Genomic DNA, 15,289 nt, shown 5'->3' on the forward strand with positions numbered 1-15,289 from the left:
ATGAATAAGTGCTAACATTATACTTTTACTAAATAATGAAAAATGGAACTGCTCTAATGGAGTTTTTTTTTATTACTCCTTCTTTATTCAACCACCAAATATACGTACTTTTGCCACACAATGTCTAAGATATGGGATTTGTCTTTTCTATCTCTCAGCCACCCCTCTAGACTCCAGAACTGAATTCTGGTGCCTGTCTTATAATCACATAACCTTTCTCTAATTTCTTCTCACTTCAGAATAACATGCACACAGCCTCCAGGATCATCTGGATGGCCTGTGGGCTCCTCAAGGGAAGGAATCACGCCATACCTTCATTGTTTTCAGATCACAGTCGTCAAGAAATGTACCAAGAATGCACGGTAGGTGGCCAATAAATGAGTGGTGAGTCGAAGAATTTTTTTTTTTTAAATGTAATTAGGCCACTCAAGGAACTTCCATGCCTTCTTTTTTCAATACCTTTGAAATATAAGCTCTTTGGCCAGGCATTCACCTGGTCCCTGGTTTTTTGTTTCTGCATCTAAGTTGATTGCTAATAATCTCTTATATAAGTTTGCCTAACAAGGAAAAGCAGCCTCTGCGCCATCCCCTGCTTATGTCCTCATTAGTGTCCACATAACCCTGTTTGTTTTGGAGGGAGGTTTTCAAGTAGGGCAGATACATCATCTAATTTGTTTTTCATCTGACTTACTTTCTACAAGGATTATTATAGCTGCTGTTTGGAGAATCGATTTTAAGGAGAGATTGTGTATGGTTTAAGCCAAGGCTTAAACGTGGAACAATATGGTAAAGAAATAAATATATTTTAATGAAAGAAAAATATTTATTTCCATTTGGAATATCATTTTTCCTCCATCGTCCACTATGTCACTAGTTTCAAGTTCTGACACATCACATGCTCCAGAAAGTATTTATGGAACAGTGAGCCCTCTGAAATAGTATCTTATCTGGAATTCACATAATTAAAATATAGTTGGTATTTTATTACCTTGAGCTAGTTAGCTTTTATCCTCTAATTTTTTCGCATATATATGATAGATAGCTTTCATTCAGATACTTTAAAAAAATTCTTAAATTATTGTCTCTATGTTTTAATCTCCCCAACATCACAAATATCTTGTTATTTTTATATTGTTTATACTTACTGATATTACTTGAATATTAACTGACTAGAGTATTGTCTCCTTTTTTTTTTTTTTTCTTTTTGCTGTAAAACACTTTTTATGACAGCTCTGAGTCAAGATAAGAGATTTGGTATTTCACTGAAATAACCCTTGAAGGACCAAGACTTCTCAAGACATAGGGACTGTTTTGCTTCCTTTTACATCCTGGATACTTGGTGGTCTGTTTACTGCTTGTGAGACTGGATGACCTGCTGCTTCACACAAGGCTGTGAGTCAATTTCATATGTACACTGGAGTCTTTAAGTATTTATGCTGTAGGAAATCAAGTGTTCACTTTACAACTACGTTTCTGAAGGAACTTGAAATGGATTTTTTACATGTAGGCTTTTATTTGAAAAAAAGACAAAAGAAAGTAAACAGCATCAAGAGAATATAATGAAGGAAGAGTAATGATAAATCAAAGGAAAGAGAGAAAATTTTCTTCAGAAGGAAAATGGCTGAAGACTAAACAGAATAAAGACACTGGGGCTAACTAGGACTGCAGGGAGTCAGCCAAAGGAGAGAAGGGTTAGTCTCCCCACTTGTGCCCCACAAAGCCCAGAGAGTTTGGGTAACAATGGACTCCAATGGCTGATACATTTTTTTCCAGCTACAGTATGAGTTCCTCAAAGGAAGGGGCCATGTAAGCCTCCTTTGCAATCACAGTGCTAACATAGTTCTTGGCACATATTAATCAATAATTTTTTATCAGCACATATGAAAGAAAATAGACAAATAATATGGAGTATGACATAAATAGAACATATAAAAATGAAGGATTCAAAGAGAATTAAAAATAAGAGGAAATTGAAGACAGCTTTGCAATAACTATAGGAAGATGTCAATTTTGGAAAATTCCTACATTATAATTTCTTACAGGGAAAATGTAACAAAAATTGTATAAGAATACAAAATGTCAAAAAAATGGATACATATTGAACCAGACTATGTGCTAGGTACTCTGTACAAAACTGAACTAATCCTCATAACCACTCCTTTGGGTGAAGTTAATTATGTATATTTTACAGATAAGTAAGTACCTTGTGCAAACCTCAGTCACCTTATCCCCAGTTACTTCCAAGAACTAAGCTCGTCCTGGTGTAAAAACAGCTGTCAGAATGATGACATGTTATTCTGAGAATCAAAATTATATCTCAGAGGTTGGCAGATATATATTTACTTAACCAACCTTTATTTAGCGGCCCAGTGTGCCAGACATGGTGCTATGCACTGGGATAAAGAGATGAAAGATTCTGATGATCATTGAGGTGAAGAAGCTCAAAATCTGGCATGATGTATGAAGCACACTGCTGCAAGGAGGAATGAAATGCTTATGCAGAGAATATATGTTCAGTCATTCATCCATTCATTCACTCGCATCATGCATTTAGAGGGCCAGGCACCATATCAAGGCTAGAAATAATCAGTGACTAAAACAGGTAATACTCCCAATCTTTGAGGAGCTATCATTCTAAAGTAAGGCTTTGGGAAAACTGCACAAGAAAGAGGAATGGGATTCTTGGCACGGACCTAGGTGAGACTTAGTCTAGTATTCAGGGACCAAATTTTAAGAAGACTCACCCTCAGGGCTGTGTACATGCTCACCCTGCAAGTGCAGGACCTTGAGAGGAGAGGCTTCTGTAGTATCTGTGCTATAGCCACCTCACCTGCCTCATCTTAGTCTCAGTCCCAATAGACAGCAAGGCACCTGGAACTGGGGGTTGCAATTCTGCATATGGTGGTCAGGTTAGGCCTCAGGAAGCTCTGCCATTTGAGTAAAGATTTGAGAGCAGGAGGGAGTAAACCCTGAATGTGCTGTGGAAGAGTGTTCTAGGCAGTGGGAACAGCTAGTACAAAGACTAGTAAGAGTACCCTGGGTATTCATGCTCATGCCTTCCTCCTCTACTTACCTGGATACTTCAATAAACGTTTACTTTAAAAAGTAAATGGGCCCTGTTTTAGCCCCTGCCATCTCCAAGATTCGGCAGCTCTGCTGAGCTCCTGCTCTGTACTCTGCCATGTGATTCAGCAGCAGCTCCTATTGGCATCTGTGCCCCAAAGCAACAGACAAGCTAGGGATGCAGCTAAGGTGATCACCGAAAAGTTTAGTAACTGAGAGACCAGCTTAAACATTGGTCAAAGCCTGAGAGGTAAAGGTGCTGGTATTACTCAGAGGTTGCCGTGGACAAATTAATGATGAATCTGTAGCATTTTTCATTATCACCAGTGCTTGCAAAGTTTCCTTCTCATCCGGAGAGACTATAATCATTTCAAGTTTTCACATACACAATAAAACACAAAAAAACCCCAATGTTCTTCAAGTTTTTACAAAATTTTAGCTGGTATGTTTTTAGTAACTGGGGAAGAGCACATCATCATTATGCAATCATGGGCTTCTCAAATAAGGAGTTTTTGATATTCCTGTGAGCAATATTTATTGAGAACTTACCATCCTGCAGTGCAACTTAGAAAACATTATGTAACAAAGGGACTGTCGTTGTTTCATTGGTTGCCAAAATACTTGCATTAACTATGGACCGTTTAGATGGGTAGTTTGTTTTGATTCACAAAACGAGGACGCTGAAGTGGATGGGACAAGCTCTGATGGATGATGTTGTTGCCACCCCTCTCAGCTGGTCTTACTATCAGGTGGTCGTGTGAGAAGTGCCCTCATTCTTAGAGAACAAGAGCTGAGGTACGAGGAAAGGACGTTTCATGATGTTTGCACCTCACTTTCAGATGCTTCAGGGAAACAGAGTAAACCTAATTCTGAAATCTATAGCTTGCAAAACTATGTGTGTCTGGGCTTTTTTCCACGTATATATTTAACTACATGACCATATGGCCTGTGTAATGCAGAGCCCTGGGTGATATAGTTCATGTTCACCTAATGTCTCCAGATCTCTATCTTTTTCTCCTAAATTATAGTTGATTTACAAGGTTCTATCAATTTCTGCTGTATGGCAAGATGACCCAGTCATATATATATATATAATAGTATTATATATATGTATACATTCTTTTTCTCATTTTATCTTATATCATGTTCTATCACAAGTGATTGTGTAATAGAGTTCCCTGTGTTATGCAGCAGGACCTCATTGCTTAGCCATTATAAATATAATAGTTTGCATCTACTGACCCCCAAATCCATATCTCTATCTTGATTGGTTGGGTGAGAAGAGGGGTGTTGTGACCTTCACTACTCTCCCTGACTAAACTCCTAGACCCAAACCAGAGTCTTGGAGCAAAGAATATAAAAAAGAACTTAAGGTAAGAGCTATAACCTCCTCCGGGTCCCTCTAGCCCCAGGGTGGGAAGGATTCCTGCAGCTGCTCATCTCTGAGTTGCCTCAGTGGCCCCCTTTTACTTTTACAACCAGTTTTTTATATTAAATTCCTTCTCTTGACCTACCTGGCATGGGTTCTTTTTCCCTAATATAAGACACAACAAATGAATTTTTATTTTATTTACCTCAGTAGATGGTATGACTGAGATCACTTTCTACCTCTATAAAATATTAGAAGATATTATATTTTTATTCCTAAAAAATCAATAACGTAGGAAATTGGACTTTTAACTACTTTTAAAAAAATTACCATGGGAAAGACCTATGGGTTACCACAAAAAAAGTCAAATGATTATTTCAGCATTTTAAGTGGCATTTGATATTTAAAATGAATAATTTTATCCCAGAGATTATGTTTCTCAGTTAACACAAGTGCAAGTCCTCCAATCACCTTAGAAGTTGCTTCTCTCCAGGCTCTGGAGTAGCTATTGCAAGACTGGGCTCTGCATCCTGGGCCTGGTAGGTGGTGAATTGATGGTGTAAGAAAGGATATAAATGCTATTATTTGGTAAATGGGATTCAGACTTCATTTGTTTCCCTACCTCCCATGGTGCTTATGGGAAACAAACAAACATCCCCCCTCACCTCCACTCCAGGTGCTATTGAGAAAGGGCCTAGTTTCAACCTGCAGGGTGAAGAATATCATGAAAATTGGACCCTGAGAGATTTGCATTTATAGTGAGTGCTCTAGTGGCTCAGCAATGATTTCTGGGGTCTCCTTCAATAACACTGCATGGGTGTAATGCAAACAGGAGGCCAGAAATACTTCAGCATCTAAGATTAGAGATGCACGTAGACAGCTTTTGCTTTGAACTTGGGGGTGGGAGAAGGCCTATTTTCTGGAATGTCCAAATGGGACCACACATGGTATGTGAACCAGGAGCCAGAGTAACAGGAGGGAATCTTGAAGGGGAGCTCAACTAGAGAGTCTTTGGAATCATTTGTATTCTCTTGCCAAGGTTTTTCTTCTTTGTGTGTTTGTTTGTTTTTCTAATATTCTGAAAAGCCAAACTTTGTCATTCCATCAGTTCCATAAACGTTTTCACAACAGTCATCTGCATTAAAGACTCAGTGCTGCTGCCCATGATGGGAAGAAGGTCTGAGATGAACATGTAATTTCCTTTGGGTCACAAAAGTGCTGGACTGTCTCAATCATATGACTTCCGGTCTCAGATGTCCTGGTTTTCCCTAGCACCCAAAGATGACAAACACAAAATCCAGTGGTCTGAGATCCATGGCAATAGTTGAGGAGAAATTTTAGGCCTCTCGATTTCAGTGGATATTTATTCCTACAAACCACTAGAAGCCTCACGTGAAAACTTCCATCTGGACAAGAGTCAGAGATGCACACTTGGAGAGCAGCACTGACATACAGCCCATGCACTGTGGTTTGGCTGGAGCCATTCTTGTGCTACCGAAATGCTTCTGTACTGGCTGGAAACTACAGAATGGTGCCTCTAAGCCTCCTCACTCCCTCACACTACCCTTTCCATGTCAGATTCCTCACCTAAATCTTCCTGTGATCCAACAACTCCAGGTTCAATCGAGGGAACGGCAGGAGGTCAAGCATCCTGTCATAGTGCTAAAGAGTTCATTCTGATTGGTTTGTTATCATTACATATATTAAACACTTTTAATATCACATCTGCAGAGAAGGCAGTGACATTTGAAACTAGGCAGTTGCCTCAGAACTTTTTTTCATGCTCAAAGTGACTGATTCCACGGAGAGTTTGAGTCTACCTGGACAGCTCTTTGTTGTTGCTAAAAGATGTTGCAGGTTCCAGATCCCCCACCTTCTTAGATCAGTAGAGATAAAGCTTTTAGACTCTTGTTTCAAGGACCGCTAGGTATACTTCTCAGAGCAGCTCCCTGGAATGGGTGGTCCTATGGCTCCTGTGACTGGCACAGCAGCATGGCCACATAGCAAGAGAGCAGGGGCCTCACATAGTATCCGTTCCAGCCCCAGCTGTGTTCTGTGACATTTACGTGACAGCCTGTCTGCTTCCAGAGATGAATCACAGAAAATTAGGGATGGGAAAGACCTATTAGGTCATTTAATCTATGCTGCTGCCAGTTCACAATCACTCCCCTCTGCTCTGCTTCTTAGAGCTTCAGCTAGTTTGGTTTTAAATAGCCTAGGATACAGAGACTGCTGTTTCCATGCTTTCCTCGCCAAGAATTCTCTCTACCATGTTCAGCCAAATGCCCAATATACGATGTTTATTAGGGTTTTAATTATACAGTAATATCATGGTCACTCACTTACCCCAACCTGAAAAAAAGAAAAGCTCTGGGAATAATTAAAAAGTGGGGACATTTTCTTAGCTGGAAAATACCAGTTTCAGGAAAATCAAAAGACTTGGTGGAGAAAAGAGAAGGGATAAGCAGTGTTTTTGTGTTACCTCATTTCAGCTTCTTTTTAGTTATAAGCTTCTTTGGCATCGTTCAGCTGCTTCTTTTTTTTTTTTTTTTTTTTTCTTTTTCTTTTTAGAGCCATACCTTTGCTCTGGAAGAGCCATATGCTATGGAAGTTCCTTGGCTAGGGGTCGAGTCAGAGCTATAGCTGCCAGCCTACACCATAGCCACTGCAAAGCAGGATCTGAGTCACATCTGCAACATACACCACCGCCCATAGCAATGTCAGATCCTTAATCCACTGAACAAGGCTAGGGATTGAGCAGATATCTTTATAGAAACAAGACGGATTTGTTACCACTGAGCCATGGTAGGAACTCCAGCATTGTTCACCTTCTTTAACAACAGCTGGAACTATGACTACGCAATATCATTGGTTTTCATTTCCGTGTTTACTTCTGTTTCAATTTTTAATTTGACTATTCATCCCCTTGCTTTCTATATCATGTTTAAGATCATAGCTTATCACTGTGATTAAAATAAAGAATATTCTACATATCTCAATGGTTGGCCTATTTCATTTCCCAGTCTTCCTTTGTCTTCTCAATTTTCTTAATTTTTGCTACACCCAAGAACAGAAGCAGTGAGCGTGGCACACCCTTTCTGGGCAGTCTTTTCAAAGAAAAATGTCTGTGTTTTTCTTACTGATGTCCAGGCAGGAGGTCTCCTCACGGACACCCCCACCCCCAAGTATGCATTTGTGGCTGGCTTACCTTAATCTGACCCTTTAGGCAAGGCTCACTGCACACAGACCGTACTACTCCACTCTTGTTCATTTGGATTTTATAATCATCAATGTTCAGCACTCCTTCATGCCAGGTTCCAACATGTACATAGTCGTAGCGATTAGCTTCAGTATACTGGAGATTCATGATATCATACCTACAAAGCAAACAACATGCATGTCTTGGAGAATATGGACATGATGTAGAAACCAAAGGAACTGGATAAATAGATAATAACAGAAGAGAGATAAAAGTTAGAATCATCCCATGTGCTAATAGCAGCTACTGTCAATGTTTCAGTTTAATTTACCTAGTTTAGTTTAGTTTAGTTGGAAAGACTTTCAAATATGTATTCCATTATTCAGTCTATGTGTATCATTCAATTTTATTAAAGAATACATTATTTTTGCACTTTTCTTTGTGTTTATTCTCAAGGAAAATTCTGTATGTGCTGAGTTATGATCGTCTCCTTCAAATTGTTAATCAGCAAGTTATTCTTTGATCGAGTAACAATTCTTTAGAACATAAATTTTTAAATGATTATGTTTATTCCAAGTGTATTTTTCACATTCAGTTGCCATTTTCATTACACTGGGTTAAAAGAGATGAGTTTTACCAAGACTGAAACCTATTTTAGATGCTAATAGAGCAAGAAATCTGATAAATGCATCTTTAATTAGCAAGGATGTTGGAAATTTAACATCTTGAGCATTGACATTTAAACTGGTCTCTTCCTTGATTAGGACACACATTTCTGAATCCAAATAATTGGTGCCAGTTATTTCAAAGGCTGCAATGCTACACAACAGTAATATCTACATTTAGAAACCTTCACTATAGTCAGGGTGTGGCCTGGGGGCCAGATTCGTCATTCCCAGTGATGGCAGTGGAGAGCATTTTCCAATTCAGTGGAAACAAAACACAGGATTTGATGTTAGAATGTGTAAGCTAGAATCTCCTTTCTAACATTTTAACAGTAGATTATACTGAACTCTTTAAGGCTCATGAGATGCTTGTGGAGATTTACTAAAATAAGGCATGTAGAATATTTCACAAGTGGGATAAATGCATATTAAGGCAATATCACTATATTATTCACTTCTGTAGTACTACTGACATACTAAAATACTCTGGTTATTTCCAAACTATAAGAAAATGAGAAGATCTTTGTGTTGTCGTAGCCATTTCCCTCTGAGTCACTGAAAATTTTCTGGTATCTTCAATCTTCTTTCCATGTTACTATTTACTCCAAGTAAACTATAACTCAAGTGGCAGTTGCCCAAATGTATAACAGACTCTCCCTTACTAGCTCTGCAAATCAGGGTTCTTTCCTGCAGCACCAGTGCAGAGTCCTCATCCTCCTGCACTAGAATATAAGAGGCATCTTGCTCTTCGTGCTTGACTCAAAGAAATAGATGACAGTTAACTAACACATATTCCTCTTCCTCAGCTCTCTTCCTCTCCCCAACAATTCCCCTAACTAATCCATCCTGGAATTCTTTCTCTTTAGAAAGATTTGGACTCGGAATCCTCCTTAGCCCAGCACTCCAGGAAGTAATTACCCATCAATATTAGTTGGCATCTGAAACCTATGGGCTGTATCCGGCCTAGGACTCTATCTGGATAATTAATATCTTTTATTAGCTTTGCTGCCTGTTCTTAATGTGCAAATGCATTCTGTCACCCACAGGGTTGCCCATGGCTTCTGCACAACCGGATTCTGGCAATTTCTATAAATAGCAGCCCCCTAAAGGGAAAGGGGACTCTGGTGAAGTAAAGGAAGTCATTCCCCTACTTTTCCAGGTCAACAAAACTTACCTGGAGTGGGAAGAGAGAATGTACCTGGAGTGTATTACTCATCTCTGCTTTCTGATTTTTGGTTAATAGAGGGCCCTTATTCTTTTTGCTGCTGAGATGCACTAGAATGTTCTCAGAGTAGTTCTCTAACTCATCTCCTCATGGGTATTAACCATAGGCTGACAGCTCACACTCATCCTGCTGATCAATGATACTAACCTACACCTTTAGTATGTTTCAATTTTAAATACATTATGGTCACAGAGCTTGCTCTGGGTGTTTGGTAGAATAGTTTCCTTTTTCATTTCCTTTAATATGCATGTTTTACAGCATATTACATTGTTAAATCTCCTTATATATTCTCAATGAAGGCTTAGGTGTAACATTAGCTTTAGAATATCTTTTTTCTGTATAAATCAGTTTCCTAAGACTTTTATCTTAACTTCCTCATTTCAAGAGGAGAAATCAGTTCACACTTCATTAGCATTTAGAAACTGAAAAATTCGCAATATTTTTCTATGAAAACATATTTTTTAAAAGTCCCAAAAGCTGGAGAAAAAAAAAATACTTGACAATAACAAGGGAAAAACACTGACTTACTAAAAAGAGACCTTCCTCTATGCTGTGTGTGCTAACGAACATTACTCTCATATTTTGACCCCAGAGTCCCTTCTGGGCATGTTGGCGGGTATTTGGAATATCCACATGCTGTAAATGCTGCCTTTACAGCATCTTGTCAGTGCATTCAATTTATGTTGCATAATGATTAACTGAAATAATTACAAGAGGGACCAAAAGCATGAAAGGTAGTAAGGCAGGAGACAGAAACAGAGGGAAGTGGTTGAAACAGGAAATGAACACAGATTAAGCTGAACAGTTTTGAACATGAGGAAACAATCCTTGAAAAGGGACCCAGAGGAAAGCTCGTGATTTAAATATTTAAAGATGGAGAAACAAGCAGAAGTTGTGTGCCTTTCTTTTGGATAGCTTACAGCTAGAGAGAAGAGGAGGAAATTTGTGTCTGTGGAGTGTGGGAAATGCATCTGCCCTGTCCTAGGCACACTCTGTTATAGAGTCATGAAGGTAGATTTCCATTCCAAACCCAGTCCTTTACAGAGTCTGGCTGCCAGTGGATCCCAGGATTACAACCATGGGTTTAAGGGGATGGGACAGTGGGGGGAGTCAGTGCTCTGAATCTGTGCACTTGTTCCTTCTGGTACCATTTCCTAAGGTACTCAGCCCCTGGGAGCTTTCCCCAAGCCTAGGCCCTGCCTCATTCCACCTCTCCTACTTGGATCTGCACTGCTCCCACCTAACCAGCAGCTTGGAGAAATCTGATAAATTCATTGCTTTAATTGCTGACAATTACCTATATCATTTATCCTTCCTAGAGCTGTTGGATTTTAACAGGGAGAATCCACTGAAGCCCCACAAGGCACTCTCTAAAGGTAGAACTTTAAGCTTACATGAAAGGAAGAGATTTGTGGAAAATAACTTAGGGTCAAATAGTCTCTTACAGTACCTCTGAAATGACATTAAGAAGGTTGCCAGCAACTTTGTCTAATTTTAGAATTAGCTAAATGGCAGCATGATGTAGCCAAAAGATTACAAGTCTCAGATTTAGACTGCACTGCCTCTACCAGCTACTCTCTGGGTGACTTTAGGAGTTTTTAAAATTTCTTTGATACTCAGTTTTATCATTTGCAAAAGAGGATAATAATATGCCTATAGCAATGAGGATTAAATGATTTGATGTTCCATTTTATCACAACATATGCTTTTCTAAAATCTCTCATTCTGCAGAATCATATACTGAAAGATAACAGGGCTTATGAGGGGGGAAAAAAAGGATTTGGGACACACTGAGCAGCAGCTAGACTGAGGGCCTTTTTTCTTTCCTGTTGCAGGTTTTAATTTTTATCTCACTACTTTCGTTATCCCTTGCCTAAGAAAATTCCTATGAATGAACACAACTACTCTTCGTACTGAAATCATTATCTGTATACAGACCACATATGAGCTAACTGTTATAAAAGCAAGTGTTGCAGGAAAGACTGTACATAACATGACTTGGGAAAAATATATATAGTTAGACTTAATTTTCCGTTGCTTCTCAATTAATTCTTTGGAAGTCTTAGAGACTTGTACCAGACATGAAATTCTTTTTCTTTCTTGTTCCAAGAAATATGTTAGCAGGAACATAAGTTCGACTGAGAAGAAGGGATACATATGTAGGACTTGGTTCTCTTCATATATTAAGATCTTTAAGCAGGCATAATATTCCACAGCCAGTCAATCAGAAGGATGCTGACCTGATGTTATCAGTGCCAAGGAGGGTCCTGCTGGTCAGGTATAATCCCATCACTTGCAGGGAAGTCCCAGGCATTCTGAGGGAAGAGTGGGGATGACAGCTCGTGTGGGGGTTGGCACTGGCAGGATGCAGGATTATGAGTGTTTACCAAAAAGTTTTTCAATGTTGTATAATGTAATTTACATCTAACAATAGCCCTGTCTTTTTAGCTCTCTGGTTGTGCCTGTCTTCATGGCATCCAGAAACCATGGAACCACAAGGAGCCAGAAGGTTCAGGGAGGATCACAGAGTTATTTGGATCCACTATGGAAAAGACTGCTTTACCTCCCAGGAGCATCTCCTTTCTCATCAAACCACACCTCCTCTCCAGACACACCGATGAACGTGGACTTGATGAGAAAGTCCAGAAGTTTGCTGCCGTCAATGGGCTTCATGGCATCGCAGAGGCCCACATGGCCAGGGCAGAGGGCATGGTGCATATTCTGTAGCCCGTGTGCCATGGCGTAGATGGCATTGATGACAAACCCCATCTTACTGTCTTGGACGTAGTTTTCTTCTAAGCTTTCATTACCTGTAACATAAAAACAGATCACTACCAAGGTTGCAGCAACAAAGTCTAAAACTGCATGTTAATTCTCAAATGCATTTCAGGGCTGTCAGAAGAAGGGAAAGTTAAACCTACCTGTTCAAGCTTTGCATTTGTGACTAGCTCTAGTGTTTCTATTTGCACAAAGTTTGTTTTGTTTTCTGAATTCAATAATGGCTTTGTAACATATAAAACAAATGCTTAGAGGTGAAAATAAAAAACTTTCACATATTGCAAGAAATTCCTTAAGGAGCAATAAAATAACTCTTATTCCCTCTTGATTCACAGAGACATACATTAAAAGTCTCCATATATCACAGTCATGGAAAAGCATTTTTGATATCCTCCATGACAATCCACAATCCATAGTAAATCAGCTTGTGAATTACCCAAACCTCAGTATTTTCTTTTGATGACTCGACTAATTTTATCATCTCCAGGACCACAAAAACCTAGAGAAAGAACAAGAACCAGGTAGTGTGAATTTCTTCTTATACATAGTTGGCAGTATAGAAATACTTGTTTCAGATTTACTAATGATTAAAAACTCAGGTAAAATGTGTCTTGAGGGAAGAGTCATACTACACATTTACTTCTGACCTGTAGCTTTTACCTGTGAGTTTCAAAAAGTGCAATCATTTCTACCTATGTCACAGATGACAACCTAAATAGGTCACTGGATCCCAAGGTTCCTGGGCTAGAGAGTAGCAGAGAGTATTTTAGGAACACAGAGAGCTTGAAGTGTTTAGAAGAAATGGTAAAGAGTTTTGACTTTGATGTTGAGCTTGAGATGAAATAAGACACTTCTAAAGAGGTCTATTTAAGGCTAATCTATTTAGGTACAGTTGAAAATGTAAAAAAGAAACATGTACATCTAAGAGTGAGATACAAAATACCCAGGGCCAAGTTGAAAGGGGGAAAAATTCAATTTTAAGTCATTGTCTGATGTTGCTTAATAAGAAATTGTTAAAAGTGTGATTTGCTAAAGTAGGTATTTTTCTAATTGAAAGAACGCTTTCTGAGAGGAAATAGGAGTAAGAGAGCCGGAAAGGGCATTTAAAAATCAAACTGTGCAGAATAAGTATAAAAAGTTACATAAAGCAGAAAGCAAACATCCTCCCTGCAAAAACTGTGAAGCCATTGAAATAAGGTAATTTATGTCTGTCACCCTGAACCCCTGGGTCTTAATGTTAGTTTGCTTTCTCTCTTTTCTTTGTACTAGGATATAAAAGAGATAAACTAATGCCATCTGTCTTATAAGTTTTAAATTAGCCTTTAAAGAATGCCCCAAACCTCCAACTGCTGGAGCTAAATGTTAAAGTTGTTAGAGAAATTACCAGGAGTTAAAGAAGAAAAAAAAATAGACAAAAATTGAATGGCAAAATAACCTTCAATGCAGCAGTTACTTAAACAGTTCTAGTTGGTACTAAAACCATCTACTTGAGGTTGAAGCTATTCAAGTCAACCCTAGGAGAAAACTATGAGAAAATATGAGAATAAAAACATAGTATTCCTTACTAAATGAAAAGTTCTTTATTAGGGACAAATCTTATGGCCACTGAGTTGTTGTTTTAGTTTTAGTTTTGATAATTGCTATCAAAAATGTATTGCATACTTTAAAAATTATGTTGGTGTCCCCAGCACAAAATTTCTCAAGCCAGGTTGTCTAGTAGATGCCTTATTCAGCAGCATTGGGATTGTAACTGGTCTTGGATTTCTCTGAGATCAGTGTATTCCTTCCCCCCCCCAATATTTTGATCCTTACTTAGGGCTATTATATAACTTATTGTCCAAGCTGGGTTACTTTTGTGAGTGAAGTGAGAAGTGAGTTATAATTATTCCAGAAACACAGTTGCAATTAAAGTAAACTGGTCAAATAGTGACAAGTTTTTTGAGACATGCTGATCTCTAACTATATCTATTCACTGTTGGTACTATAAGTAAGATATGTGTGTGTTCGTGTGTGTGTGTATGTGTGTGTATAAAGATACATATAAAGTATATAAAATAACACGTAAATATATATATTCATTCATGTATGCATTTGTATATTTATACAATATATAATAAATAGTGGAATACTCTTATTAATTTAAATTAATTTTATAATCTAATTTCAAGTAGCAATATACATACTAATAGTAATACTCCTACTATTTTTTGCTTATTATATACACTACTGAAATAAGGAGTTCATGATAATGTGACTAAATAGACATTAATCTTACCATTTATAAGTGAGGAAAGAGCAATGGTATTAAAATACCCCTTGATGCTTGTTCTCTCTGTAACTCAGCGGAAACTTGACTACAGATATAGAAGTCTACAGAGGAGACACTTTTCTGGTGACTGAGGACAGGACATCTTGCTGTGCCCTAGTGTCCTTGTCAACCTTTCCGGGAGCTTCTCCCTGGGATTACTCCAAATGTGCCCAGCTGCCTCTCTGACCTAGAAGTCCTGGAACCCAATCTATTAATTGCAGATTATGACAAAGAAGCCCATCCTGTCAGTATTTATCATACACAGAACCAGGAGACTAGGTACATGTTTGCTTCATAACTCAAAGCCCTTTGCAAAATAAACACAAGCAGCTTGTGTGTTTGTGTAAACCTGAAGGGACACAAGCATTCCCTACCCTGCCAGCCCCTGGGTCTGCGTTGGAATGAGATGCTACCTACCATCCGTAAGAACTCTCTCTTCAGCTGCTAGCCCAGCCCGCAAGGAACTAGCATTTGGGAAAGTGTGGCACAGAGTTAGAAAATCGCCTGGACTTTACAGGACCATTTTCTTTGCCATAGCAACGGTCCCAGCTGATGTTGCAAGAATCTATCCTCAAACAAAAAGAATATGTTACAGGTTCTCCTGTTCCCCAAAGCTCCTGTATTTTCATGACCAGCAAAAAGAGAATCCAAACTAATAATATCGTCACTTGATGGGAAGGTG

General features: G+C 38.7%; 1 protein-coding gene across 4 annotated transcripts in view; it reads right to left on the reverse strand.

Annotated features, from left to right (window-relative positions):
* Positions 1-15,289, reverse strand: part of GRM1 (glutamate metabotropic receptor 1) — a 390,429-nt gene that overhangs the window by 66,568 nt on the left and 308,572 nt on the right. For all 4 annotated transcript variants that reach the window (XM_021087033.2, XM_005659163.4, XM_021087041.2 and 1 more), the window contains exons 5-6: positions 12,085-12,331; positions 7,641-7,809 (exon numbers count right to left, since the gene is read on the reverse strand). In XM_021087033.2, coding sequence (XP_020942692.1) covers positions 7,641-7,809; positions 12,085-12,331 — 416 coding nt within the window. The remainder of the gene's footprint in view (positions 1-7,640; positions 7,810-12,084; positions 12,332-15,289) is intronic.

This window comes from Sus scrofa, chromosome 1 (assembly GCF_054392235.1).
Source record: "Sus scrofa isolate SSC_HxYL_T2T_F1_AM1 chromosome 1, Sscrofa_HxYL_maternal_Yorkshire_Landrace_v2.0, whole genome shotgun sequence".
NCBI lineage: Eukaryota > Metazoa > Chordata > Mammalia > Artiodactyla > Suidae > Sus > Sus scrofa.